Source organism: Leptopilina boulardi, unplaced genomic scaffold, assembly GCF_019393585.1.
Source record: "Leptopilina boulardi isolate dan_hultmark-lab unplaced genomic scaffold, ZJU_Lbou_2.1 LbouV2_214, whole genome shotgun sequence".
NCBI lineage: Eukaryota > Metazoa > Arthropoda > Insecta > Hymenoptera > Figitidae > Leptopilina > Leptopilina boulardi.
The window spans coordinates 3,989,598-4,001,878 of record NW_026137768.1 but is presented as its reverse complement, the minus strand read 5'-3'; the positions used below and the strand labels follow the sequence as shown (position 1 = coordinate 4,001,878).

At 22.7% G+C, this 12,281-nt stretch overlaps 3 protein-coding genes across 7 annotated transcripts; all 3 read left to right on the top strand.

Annotated features, from left to right (window-relative positions):
* Nucleotides 1–376: 376 nt before the first annotated feature.
* Nucleotides 377–8,753, top strand: LOC127279080 (toll-like receptor 4). 5 transcript variants are annotated; one of them, XM_051301209.1, is made up of 5 exons: nucleotides 377–905; nucleotides 2,410–2,665; nucleotides 3,391–3,710; nucleotides 7,473–7,843; nucleotides 7,937–8,753. In XM_051301209.1, the coding sequence occupies exons 2-5, from the start codon at nucleotides 2,417–2,419 to the stop codon at nucleotides 8,179–8,181; spliced, it is 1,185 nt and encodes a 394-aa protein (XP_051157166.1). In that variant the 5' UTR covers nucleotides 377–905; nucleotides 2,410–2,416; the 3' UTR covers nucleotides 8,182–8,753. The 5 variants fall into 5 exon arrangements, with proteins under 5 accessions (XP_051157166.1, XP_051157165.1, XP_051157167.1 ...); XM_051301208.1 differs by having other exon boundaries at nucleotides 389–504; XM_051301210.1 differs by lacking the exon at nucleotides 377–905 and adding an exon at nucleotides 1,722–1,803.
* Nucleotides 5,766–6,853, top strand: LOC127279083 (uncharacterized). The gene is made up of 2 exons (XM_051301212.1): nucleotides 5,766–6,164; nucleotides 6,297–6,853. The coding sequence occupies exons 1-2, from the start codon at nucleotides 6,040–6,042 to the stop codon at nucleotides 6,580–6,582; spliced, it is 411 nt and encodes a 136-aa protein (XP_051157169.1). The 5' UTR covers nucleotides 5,766–6,039; the 3' UTR covers nucleotides 6,583–6,853.
* Nucleotides 8,754–8,895: 142 nt separating the features above from the next.
* On the top strand, nucleotides 8,896–12,080 carry LOC127279079 (uncharacterized). The gene is made up of 6 exons (XM_051301206.1): nucleotides 8,896–9,193; nucleotides 9,384–9,525; nucleotides 9,788–10,180; nucleotides 10,386–10,886; nucleotides 11,211–11,402; nucleotides 11,717–12,080. Exons 1-6 carry the CDS (start codon nucleotides 9,074–9,076, stop codon nucleotides 11,818–11,820), a joined length of 1,452 nt encoding a protein of 483 aa, XP_051157163.1. The 5' UTR covers nucleotides 8,896–9,073; the 3' UTR covers nucleotides 11,821–12,080.
* Nucleotides 12,081–12,281: the final 201 nt, after the last annotated feature.

The following is a 12,281-nucleotide window of genomic DNA, read 5'->3' as shown; positions in this document are numbered from 1 at the left end:
CAATTCGAATTACATATTAATAAGAATGATCAAATATTTTTTATTGAATTATTAAAAATAAATTTTCGAAAATTTTGTAAAAAAAAAAAATAAAAGACCATTTAGTTAATAATTTAACAGCATTTTTTCAAGCCTTCTTTTTCTAAAATAATAAATTTTTGAGTATTTAACTTTTAACAAAAAGATTCAGAAGTTGAATTTTATTTCTTTAGATTAAAATTCAAAAATTTGAAAATTATTTTTGATATTTAAATTCCAAAAAGAGAAAATTATTTTAAAGATTAAAATTCCAAATTCATTATTGTGGATTTAATACGATGATAAATGTGAGTCTTACTCTGTTCCTCTATGTGAGAGAGTATGTAAACTAAAGGAAGGTGAAGACTAAAAGGATATAAGGAAGGGGACTCACGGTTTTACAGGTGCGGCATACGACGACCAACAGAATATTCGGACCGCAGAACGGCGACACAATGCTGTTCGGTGTCTCAGACAAGGAATGTTGTACGTTTCCTTTTCCTCTCTTGTCACCCTCCGCTTTAACTAATTTACCTATACCTCTACAAATTACATGAAAACAAACTTTACCTGACCAATATAATCACAATTTTCATTTATCTTCCAAGACATTTACCATACATAAATACACAAGTGCGGCGCACACTTTCTTGCGCGGATTGCAAAATTCTTTCATCTCTCAATTTTTAAATTTGTGTTAAGTGTTTTTTGTTTTAGTTTTATTCAAAAAAAAAAAAAAAAAAATTGTGCAGAACGAAGGAATAAAAAATTGTGAGACGAATGGATTATAATAATAATAATTGAAGAACAATATTATTAAAATGTGTTAATTTTTAAAAATAGCTGTTACTTCAATTAATAAGTTTCTCGATTTGAATTTATTGAAGGTAAGAAATGCATTGCTTTGATTCTTATGGGGTTCGACAGGAGTTATATTTAAATCTTACGTCATATATGTTCAATTTTTTTTAATGATTTATTCATTAATTAATATATTATAAATTATTTTTATTTCATAAAAGAGAATTTTTCTCGAAACAATATAATTATTTTTTAAAAAAAGGTATAATTAGAATTTAAAAAAAAGGAAATTGATACAAAATAATTTTATTTTTATATTTGAGGAAGCTTTAAAACAGCGTTAGTAAATTTGAAAGATTGCCAAATTTTGAAAAAGTCAAAGACCTTGTTAGAAAACCAATAAAAATTATCTGTTTAAAAAAATTTTATTTTCAAAATAAATAATTTTCAAACATAAAAATAAATATTTTTGCTACTCTTTCTTCGTAAGAAATTTCTAATTTTTCATATACAAAATGAAATTACTATCAATAAAAGAGATTTTGAATTTTTAATGAAAAAAAAAAGATTCAAATTTAATCTTGAGATTCGTTTTAAATGCAAAGTCAGTTGTCCTTTAATTATATAATAAGAATACTGTATCAAATTCAATTCTAGAAATCCAAGAGTTATAAGTTAAGATCAACTTTTTTGTCTCTAATTACAATTTGTGTATTAAAAAAAAAAAAAAATGAAACAAAATAAGAAAAATATATAATTTTTTAAAAATTTTTATAACGAAAATTAAAATTGTGATAAATAAACGAAAGTAAAAACTGAAAGGAAAATAGATTTAAATTAATTTCTCCAATTTATGAAAATCACTTATCTAAAAAAAATAATTACTTTGTTTGGGAGAAAGACCTCTTCAAGATTTGTGACTCACCGAAAAGCTAATGTGAAGAATATCCCAAACCGGTTTTCAGAAGTTCTCCATTCTATATAGTAAATATGCTCGTGTCTTAAATTAAGTGCTAGAAATGTTTTTTTATTGTTATATGTATTTTAATTTTTACCTATACTATTTTTAATTCTCTTCGAATTACTTTAAATTACTATATTTAAAATTTCACTGGTATTTAATATATTTATCTCACTTCCAATTTTCGGAAAAAATATTTTTCTGATGCTTGGAAATTAACGTGTGTTACTGAAACAGTTACACATTTTTCAGTAACGGTAACTCTGTAAATTTGTAACACAAATTTTGGAAATTCCTTTTCTTTGTCAAAAAAAAAAAAATTTTTTCATTTGTTTACAAAATCTAAAACTCCAAGAGCAAAAAGCAATAAACTTATTTCGTTATTTGTTCATTCCTAAAGATTCAAAATTCACATTTTGAAAAAAAAATGTATCTTTATTTTATTATTATTTATTTATTTACTATTAATTTTTATAAATTAAATAATATTACAAATACGAGATAAAAAAAATTAAGTACGTTTTAGTTTGTTCAAAATTTTCAAAAAATAACAGAACATAAAAGACATTATTTATGGCAATTATTGTGTATTTACATATTAATTATTTTGAAATTGAATTTAATTACAGATCGAAGATGAGGTACGTTATCATAATTATTGGCATCCTGTCAACAAGTATCGCTCAAGATGCCAATGAGTGTGATAGAAATTGGCATAATTTAGAAACTGAAGAATCGTCGAGATTAAATTGCGGTCCTATGTTTGAAAGACGTTGTCAATGCGAAAGAATATGTTTCGAACGAGAACACAAATTTGTAGTTAATTGCACCAATGCTGGATTTACAACAACTGCACCATTGTCCTATTTGCCAAATAAAACTCAGGTATACGATTTTTTTCAATTTACATTTTTTATCAAAAAAAAAAAATTATTAAAACATAAAAAAAAATATATAATATAAAAATATTCAATTAAAAAATATACAATTTACAATTTACAAATATTAAATAATTTTAATAATTTTATTATTGTTATTCGTTTATATTAATTAATTAGTAATAATTATAAAAATATTTTTATTTAAATAATATGAATTATACACTTTTTATAATTCTGTAAGAATGAGTAATTCATTGCTGATGAATCGATCAGTAAGATGTATTATTATAAGAAAAGTGAACTTGAAGTGCAGCCCAGTTTTCTGTAATATTGTAACGTAATTATGCCTTTAGCTTCCCACTTTACCATTATTTTCTCTTTCATTCCTCTGTGTTTATCTCCAGTCTGTATGGAATTACAGAATTTTTTTTTATTTTCCGATTTTATCTGAATTGCTTTATATCAGATCTGTATTATTTCTATAATTTACTTTAATATACTTTAAATAATTTATAAATACAGTTTACAATATACATAAAAAATTTATTAATTATAAAATTATTATTTTTAATATATTTGTAACTGTACTATACTATACTATAAAAGTGTCTTTTTAAATGATTAAATTTTTTTTGAATGCCAGGAATTGTATTTTTTATATTTATTTTAATTTTTTCACATTCTCGTATATATTTTTGCCTTTTTTTAAATTCATTTTTCATTTTGCAGGTTTTACTTTTTACGGGAAATAATATAAATACACTGCCACCAAATATTTTTGGTACTCTTGATTCATTCCCGGATTTGGAAATAATTGACATGTCAAATAATCATATTAAAATAATTAAAGGACAATCTTTTCATCATGTCAGAAATGTGAGACGATTAATATTGGATTTTAACGACATTTCTTTGGATCCTGCTAGAAGTCATCCAAGAATTTTCTCTAATTTCATCTCTCTTGAAGAACTTCATCTCACGGACGCTTTTGAAGATTCGCCAAACCCGAAAGAATTGGCCTCAACACTTCACGATATTTTTGTAAATAGGTAACTATCATTAATTATTATTTATTTAATTATTTATTCAATCATACAGGCAAAGCCCATTCTTATTATTATTATTATCAATTTCTCTAATTAAAAAAATATTAATTTATTAAAATTTAATTTGAACAAATTTTGAAATATTTTATACAATTTTTTTTTTAATTCATTTTTTATGAACGGTAGATTTCGTTTAAATTTTTTGCTTACGTATGAAAAATGAATATTTCATATTGAAATTTAAAACATTGCACAAAAGATAAGAGATCTAGTTTTATGCCAGTCTACAAATATTGCCCACGCATTATTAATATATTTTTTCATAACCGGTAACGAAAAAATAAAACAATTTTTTTCTTTCTATTAAATTTAAAATTACTTGGAAAAAAAAAGATTTTAAGTCTAATTTTTAATTTAATACTTTAAAAAATAAATGTTTCTTTGATAATTTTGTGTTTATTCAATTCTACAGTTAATTAATTTACTTCAAAAATTTCTACAATAATAATAATAATTTTTATAAAATTAAAGAAAACTATATATTTTAATTTAAAAATGAATGTTTAGTTTTACTTTATTTTTGGTGAATTTTCGTGTAATTTGAAGAAAAAATTGCAAATATGAATTTTTTCTTCTTTTTAAATAAATACGTGATTTTTTTTTGTACGCAAACTCGCAGTTGATTGTGATATGATGTGAGCAGCTTGCTCACGGAATACATATATGAGTATACACGGTTTGGCAACAATGGAGAAATTCCTTTTTATAAAAAAAAGAAGTTGCGGGTTCGTAGTTAGTTTCGACCAAACGAAGTTCAACAGTTATACCGATAGAGATTACGGTGTGAATACACAAAATATCAAAAATTCTATTATTTTTACAATTTATTTACAAAAAAAAAAAAAAACGAAAATATACAGTGAAATAAATTGGAAGAAAATTATTTCATGAACAAATATACATATGATTTAAATTTGAAATCATATAATCGAACTAATCGAATAAATCGGAAATATTCTGAAATATGTACAAATGGCTTTCAAGTGGTCAACAAAGTTCATTATTCGTTTTTTACAATCGTACGAAAAACATCCTTGTCTATGGGATTTTAAGCATGAATTTTACAAGAATCGATACGAAAGAAATATTGCCGAACAAAGTATTTTAAATGAATTAAATATCGATGATTGTGATATTAAAATTTTTAGAACAAAAATCAGAAACATCAGAAGTACTTATAATGATGAGATTTATAAAATAAAAAGTGCATTGAAATGTAATCAAAAATATTTACCAAAATTACCATGGTTCCCCGTTGCTGACAAATTTTTAAAAAGATCAATTGAAACTGGAATTTCTTCCACTGAGGTAAGTATATTATGAATACTGCGTGAATTTTAAAAACAATTTTTTATTTTATTAAATTTTCGATGATATTTTTTTTTATGAAATACTTTTCATACAAATTGAAATTAACTATAAGTTTCCGTAAAATTTTTGTTTTATTGATTACGAGTGTTTTTTTTTAATAATTGACTTTCAGAACATTTTTTTTGTAAAATCAAAATAAAATATTTTAAATTAAAAATTTCTCAAGTGGTATCAATCGTTTTCTATAGTACTATAGTATTTTTTTTAGTAAATAGTGAGACTAACAAAATCCTACAGTATTTTTTTAACAATTTTTATTGTTAATTTGTTAACAATTGAATTTATAATAAATAAATTTAATAAATTTAATTTCTCATAATAATTAACAAAATTTAAAATTACATATAATGTTTAAAACTCCATATTTATAAAATGAATTTAAAAATTCGTGTACTATTATTCTTACATAAAATTCTCAAAATTTGCAGCAAAAATAAAATTTTTATTATGTTCTATGAAAAAAATATAATATCGATGTACATTTATAAAACATAAAAAATACAATGGTGATGTAAATTATAAATTAATTTCAAGTTTAATATAAATTATAATTATAATTTATTCATTATTTCTACTTTATACCATTGTACATTTTTTAGAAATATTTAAAAATTTAAATTTCGGAAATTATAGGTGTGTAAGCACCTTAAGGGAAGATTAAAAGCGATTCTGACAGTTGAGGTTAGTTTTCAGTTTGACAGCTGTCAAATTCGATTGTTTTAATGTGCAGTTTTACCTAATAATAATTATAATTGTTTATTATTTACTACTGTGTTGCTACAAATATTTTTAATTCCTGTTACTTTGTAGTGAACGACCAAATGCTTAAATTTATATTTTTTTCGTTATGATTATTTCAAATTTTTTTTTTTTTTTCATTATTATCAGTACCTACTGAAATATGAATTCTCCAACAAAAGAAAATTTGAGAAAACAAAAAAGAGCGGAAGCTCAAAGAAAAAGACGTGAAAAAATTCGAGAGAATCCTATAAAAAATCTTACAGAAAAAATTAAGCGGCATTTAAGGTTATAGATTTATATTTTTTTTTCAATAAGTTTATATAAATACTAATAAAAATTTGATTATTATAATATTTTTATACGATTCTTACTTTATATTTTTTTTAAATCTGAATTTGAATTTTAATTCAATAATAGATATGAAAAAGCAAAAGAAAGAGGAAAAATATTATTAGTAAAGGATATGAGTAAAAAAGAGATTATGAAAATGAGAATAAAACGAAGACAAAGTTACAAACGTATTAAAGAGAAGAAATTAAATGATAAAAATTATTTAAATGCTGCAGCAAATGTGATTAATGAAAAATTGGTAGATATTAGTTCCACTTCTTTTGAAAAAAGAAAAAAAAATACCTGTCAGAATTTACGCACCAAATCAGTAAGCTGTGATAATACGGTAACAAAAAAATTTCATTTTTGTTAAATATTGAGAATTTTATTAGAATAATATTAAAAACCACGAAATTAATATTAGTCCATGAAAAACTTAACGAGAATCCTCGCGGAATTTTCATTCGGGAAATCTTAAATTATAATAAATTTAATATTACAGTTAAAAAAATTGGATGAAATTAGACTGGAAGCTCTAGCAAGTTTAGAACAATCAGACGACGAGGAAACCGATGAGATTTATCAAAAACATGTTTTTGCAACAAATTATAATCCAATTTCGAATAATGAACAACAAAATACAGAAATCAAGTTAAATAATGAATGTGTGAAAAAAGAATTTCCTGAAGAGATTTTTTCTAAAAAACGAAAAATCCAGAAAAATAGTATTAATATAATCGATGAAAATATTGAAATAGTGAAAGAAGAAGTCACTGAAAAGATTTCTTCGAAAATCAGAGATGAAAATTTTTCTAATCTTGAAAATGTAACGTCTCCAGATTCTTCATCTTTACAAAATTGCAATGAAAATGAATTTGTTATATTTGGAAAATTTATTGCAATGCAATTACAAAGTATGCCTTTGGAAAATGCCTTGGAACTTGAAAGTCAGATTCATAAATTAATTACAGAAACACGTCTCAAGATACATCGATTAAAACTCGAAGAAAGAAATTAATGCTCATTTTTTTTAAATGAAAAATTCGAGGAATTGTTTAAAAATTCACATTTCACTACCGGCAATATCTCAAAATCATGGAAAATAAAGTAAATTTTCCCTCACGTATTTGAAAATTTTCTTTCACCTTCATTGTTCTTTTAAAAATTAATATAAAAATGAAGCTAGTTTTTTAAAAATTTATTATTAGATTTTCAAATTAACAATACAATTAAAAATAGATAATTATTCTTTTTCTTTTTCAGTAATCTGACAAAGTTACGTAAATTGCATTTGGAGCAAAATGAAATTTCAGAATTTCGTGATTCCAATGTTTTTTGTGATCTATCAAATCTTTGGGATTTGCATCTTGGTGATAATCAATTGACTGCTTTACATTTTAATTTATCCTGTCTACATAATTTACGATTTTTGGATCTTCAACGTAATAGATTCACAAGAATATTGGAACGTGATTTACATACTTTGGATACATTTGCAAAACACAATCAATCTGTAACTGTTGATTTCACATGGAATCCATTTGAATGTAATTGTAAATTAAATCCTTTTATCAAATGGATGAATAAGACAAAGATCATAATTAGAAATAAGGAAAATTATACGTGTAAAAAAGGTAAATTATTGAACATTTTTTAAAAATGCAAAAATTTTTTTTTCAAATATTTTCCAAAAAAAAAAAATTGTATTATTTAATTTAAATTTACAGATTATAAAATGAAAATTCACTTAACAAAAGACTGCGCGCCAACATTGAGAGGAGTTTCCAGACATTCTGGAACAACTGTACTCCTTTGTTTATTATCACTTTTGGTAATTTCACTTGTTGGTGGATTTATTTATATGCAACGAGCAGAACTGAAAAAGAAATTTGAACCCGTGCTCGATTCTATGAATAAAAGAGTACGCTATACGACAATAGCAACTGGTGAAACTAGAGAAGTAGATGTATAAACAAACATTTTAAAAAAGGGAGTTAAAAAAGTTTAAAATTTTTTAATACTTAAAAAAAATAAACTAATAAAAAAAAATCGAGTAAAGAAATTAATGAAAAAAATGAATCTCGAAACTTAAAAATTAAACAAAATTTAAAGTTTGAGTTATTAACTTTTTTTTAACTTGAATTAAAAATAACTGAATTCATAACTGAATTAAGATTCATTTATTTTTAAATCACATTTAGTTGAACTACATTAATAATAACTTTGTTGACAATTAATGTGATATGTGTATATTTTATATTTTGAAATTATTCCGTTATTGTGAAATAATAGATATTTATATTCACTTTCTTTTAGAATTTAATCGTAGGAACAAAATTTTATTTTAAGTATTTTATTAAATATTTACTAAAAATTCATTATTTTTTTTTCTATATTTATACTATTTTTGATAACAAAGAGAAAATTCTAAAATTTATCAACGAGTGCTAATAGTTTACTATATTATTGTTAAAAATAAATAATAGTCATATATAAAATATTTAAGAATTTAAAAATGCAAATAAAAGACTAAGAGTAAATTAATTATAGACTTTTTTAATATTTCGTATGTATATTAAAAAAAAATAATAATAAATACTGATTGTATAAAGAGAAAATCGTTTTTAATTTTTTATAAAATAATTTTCTATTTGGATTGTTTAATTTTCACAACAAAAAGAAAAAATTGTAATTGTTTTATTTTGGTTTACTTATCATCTCTTATCTGATATTTAGCATTATCTTGGAAAATGATAAGACAAAATCATTCAGTGCGTAAAATTTAAGTGTTGAACAAATTTATTCATTCAATGTAATAGTTCTTAAATTAGAAAATCAATTTTTTTTTGTGCTTTAAATAAAAAATGTCTATTTTTAAGCGACTTCATTTAGATGAAGTGATAACATCAATTCCCGAATTAGGTCCAACAATTCCAGATGGTGGAAATTCGTGGCTCGTTCTTTTTGGAATTATGATTGTTCAAGTATAAAGAAATTTACAAATTTTAATTGTAAAAAAAACTGATTTTAAAAACAAAATAATTTATATTATTGTACTGAAGAAAATATCTATTTATTGAATTAATTGATTAGACTGAATTTGATTTTTTCTCATGTGCTTCAGAATAAGATGATGAATTTAATAAATTTAATTAAAAAATTATTTTTATTTAGATGACAGTGCCAAGTGTATTGTCGATGTATGGAATTGTTTTAGCTCATTTGGTGGAAAATAATAGAAAATTTGATTTCGATGTGTGGAGTGAAAAAATTATAGTGACACCAATTTTGATGACAGCTTGTTGTTGTTTAGCTGGTAAATAAATTCAAGAATATAAAAAAAATATCACAATAAGGAAAATAATTTTCTTGTATTTTTACTTTATGATTCATTAATATATACGTAATTAGATAATTAAATAATTAATTACTAATTAGAATTTGGTAAAAGAAATTCCAAAACAATTATATCTATAATAATTTGGATAATTAAGTAATTATCTGTATTTAATTTTATCTAATTACAATTTTTAGTGAAATTTTTTTTTTTTAAATTTAATTTAATAATTTTTTTCTAGATCCCTGGACGAGAACAATTGTGAGTTTGGCTTCAGTTCCAAGGCTAATAGCTTTGATTGGAATTGCTCTTTTATCGATAGGAATTTTAGCTTCAGGATATCTTGCCACTGGAGGTGTTGGTGCATATTTGGCGAGTTTAAGTGCAGGTGCAATAATGGGAATTGGTGCAAGTTTTATAATGATACAGAGTGAAAAAATTCTTCAAAAACACTTTAGAATAAAATTACCCATTGCATCGACATTTATAAACATTGCTTTCACCACGGGACTTATTCTTGCACCCCTTGTTGCTTTAGCATTATTCACGAGATTAGGCATTCAAGCTGGTCTCATGGCTATGGTTTTATTCTTTTTTCCAACACTCATCGCCATTGGATTTTTAAAAGTACCAGGTAATTTTTTTTTTATAGAAAAATATAGTCTTACAAAAATTTTTTTTTATGAAATTTCTAAAAACAACAGGACAAAATGCAGAATTAAAATAAATTTTGAAATAAATTTATAATTTAAGATTATTTAATAACAAAATTGAAAAATATTTTTGATAAGTAAAAAATAAAATTTCTTCAAAAAAGTGGAAAATTTTTTTTTTTATAGGCAAAAAAGTATATTCGCCGTACACGCGTCTTTTTAATGATGAAGAAGAAGCTGGACCTTCATTTAGAATGGTGGAGGAATTAAGGGATAATTTTCCAGTGGATAGTAATAAAAATACAGAAACTCCTAATGGAATATTTGCAGAAGGTGGCACTGCTTATAGTTATGATGATTCTGAGGATATTAATCTTTTTGTTTCATCGAGTAATAATATTCGACCCAAGTGGAAAGAGAATTTACAAATTTTCAAAATGATAAAATTTTGGATATCAATGATTGCCTTTGCTGGAGTAAAATCGGGAACAATGCTTTTTTGGATACTTTTACCACCATTGGCTCTTATGAAAATTTCATCGGCAAATCTTTTTACTGCTGTGATACTTTCTATAATTGGCGGATCTGGCACTCTTGTTTCCAGCATTATTTCTTATTGGAATCCAAATAATGCAAGAAATTTAATATTTGGATTTTCTAATTGGATTTGCAGTTTTGTTCTTTTAGGTAAAGTCATTTATTTATTAAATTAATTATTAATTTGAAATTTTTTTTTTTTTTGTTTATTTTACTTATTCTCAAGAAAACTGATTTAATTTTTTTAATTATTATTAAATTTATTTATTTAACACAAAATAATTTATGCTAATATTATTCAAAATTTGTATATTTAATATAAAAAAAAATTCGAAAATCTTTATATTTTATTCAATTAAAGAATTGTTAATCATTTAATTTAAATTATTTTTTCTTCAGTGTACATATATATGTTAATTTATATTTATAGTATATAAATGAGATATTAATGTAATAAAAATTGGCAATTTTTAGGACTTACTTTCGGTGAAAATTATTCTTTATTCGTTCTCTTGGCACTTTTTGGAGGAATCAGTATTGGAGGCTTAGTGAGCAGTCAAGAATTTGCATTTCAAAATACCTTGGGTACCCATATTGCTTCAAAAGCATGTGCTATACTTAATACGTGTATTGGAACGATAATTTTACTTCTTTGTTTAATTCAAGGTAAATTTCAAAAACCTGATTTAAATTCCAATCACAATTTTTTTTTTTTTTTTTTTAATGAAAAATTAAAATATTTTTGACATCAATTTTTTTAGTTTACGACAAATCTTAAATTAAATTGAAAATAGATTTAAAAAAGAAATTGCTTAAAAATTAATACTTTTAATTAAAAAAAATTCAATAAAAATTAATTGTTTTTGATTAATAATATATTATATAATTTTGTTTTCTTATATGTGAAATTTTATGTCAAGAAAAAGAAATAAAAAATATAATTTTATAATAATTAATAATAATAAAATATAATTTTTCAGATATGTATTTGTGTTTGAGAATTGTTGCAGTAATTCAATTAATAAGTGGAACATATTGGGTTCTATCTCCACTTTTTGCTGCAATAAAAAAAAGATGCAGGTGATTAAATAGAGTCGCAAAAAATTAAAAAGCAATAATTTTAATTATATTGTAATAAACCATGACTAATATTTTGCTTATTTAGGAATAGAAAAATCTTCATAACAAAATAAAATTTTCAAATTTTTAAAAAAATTTAACAAAAAGTATTATTAAATACTTTAGTCATTAATTTTAAGTTTTGTAAATATTTTATATATATTTTGAACGATAAACAGACCTTATTAATTAATTGATTGCTATGAAAATTATAATGTAATATAAATTTACAAATAAGTGAAAAAAATACTGTAATATTTTATAAGAATTGTTTTATACCATGTATAATTATAAATAAATATTGATTACCATCAATCATTAATTAATTACATTTAGAATTTATAAAATTTGCAAAAATTTATTTCAAAAATATTTAATAATTTAAAAATATTAAATTTATTTTTTAAATAAAAATTTAATTTCGTC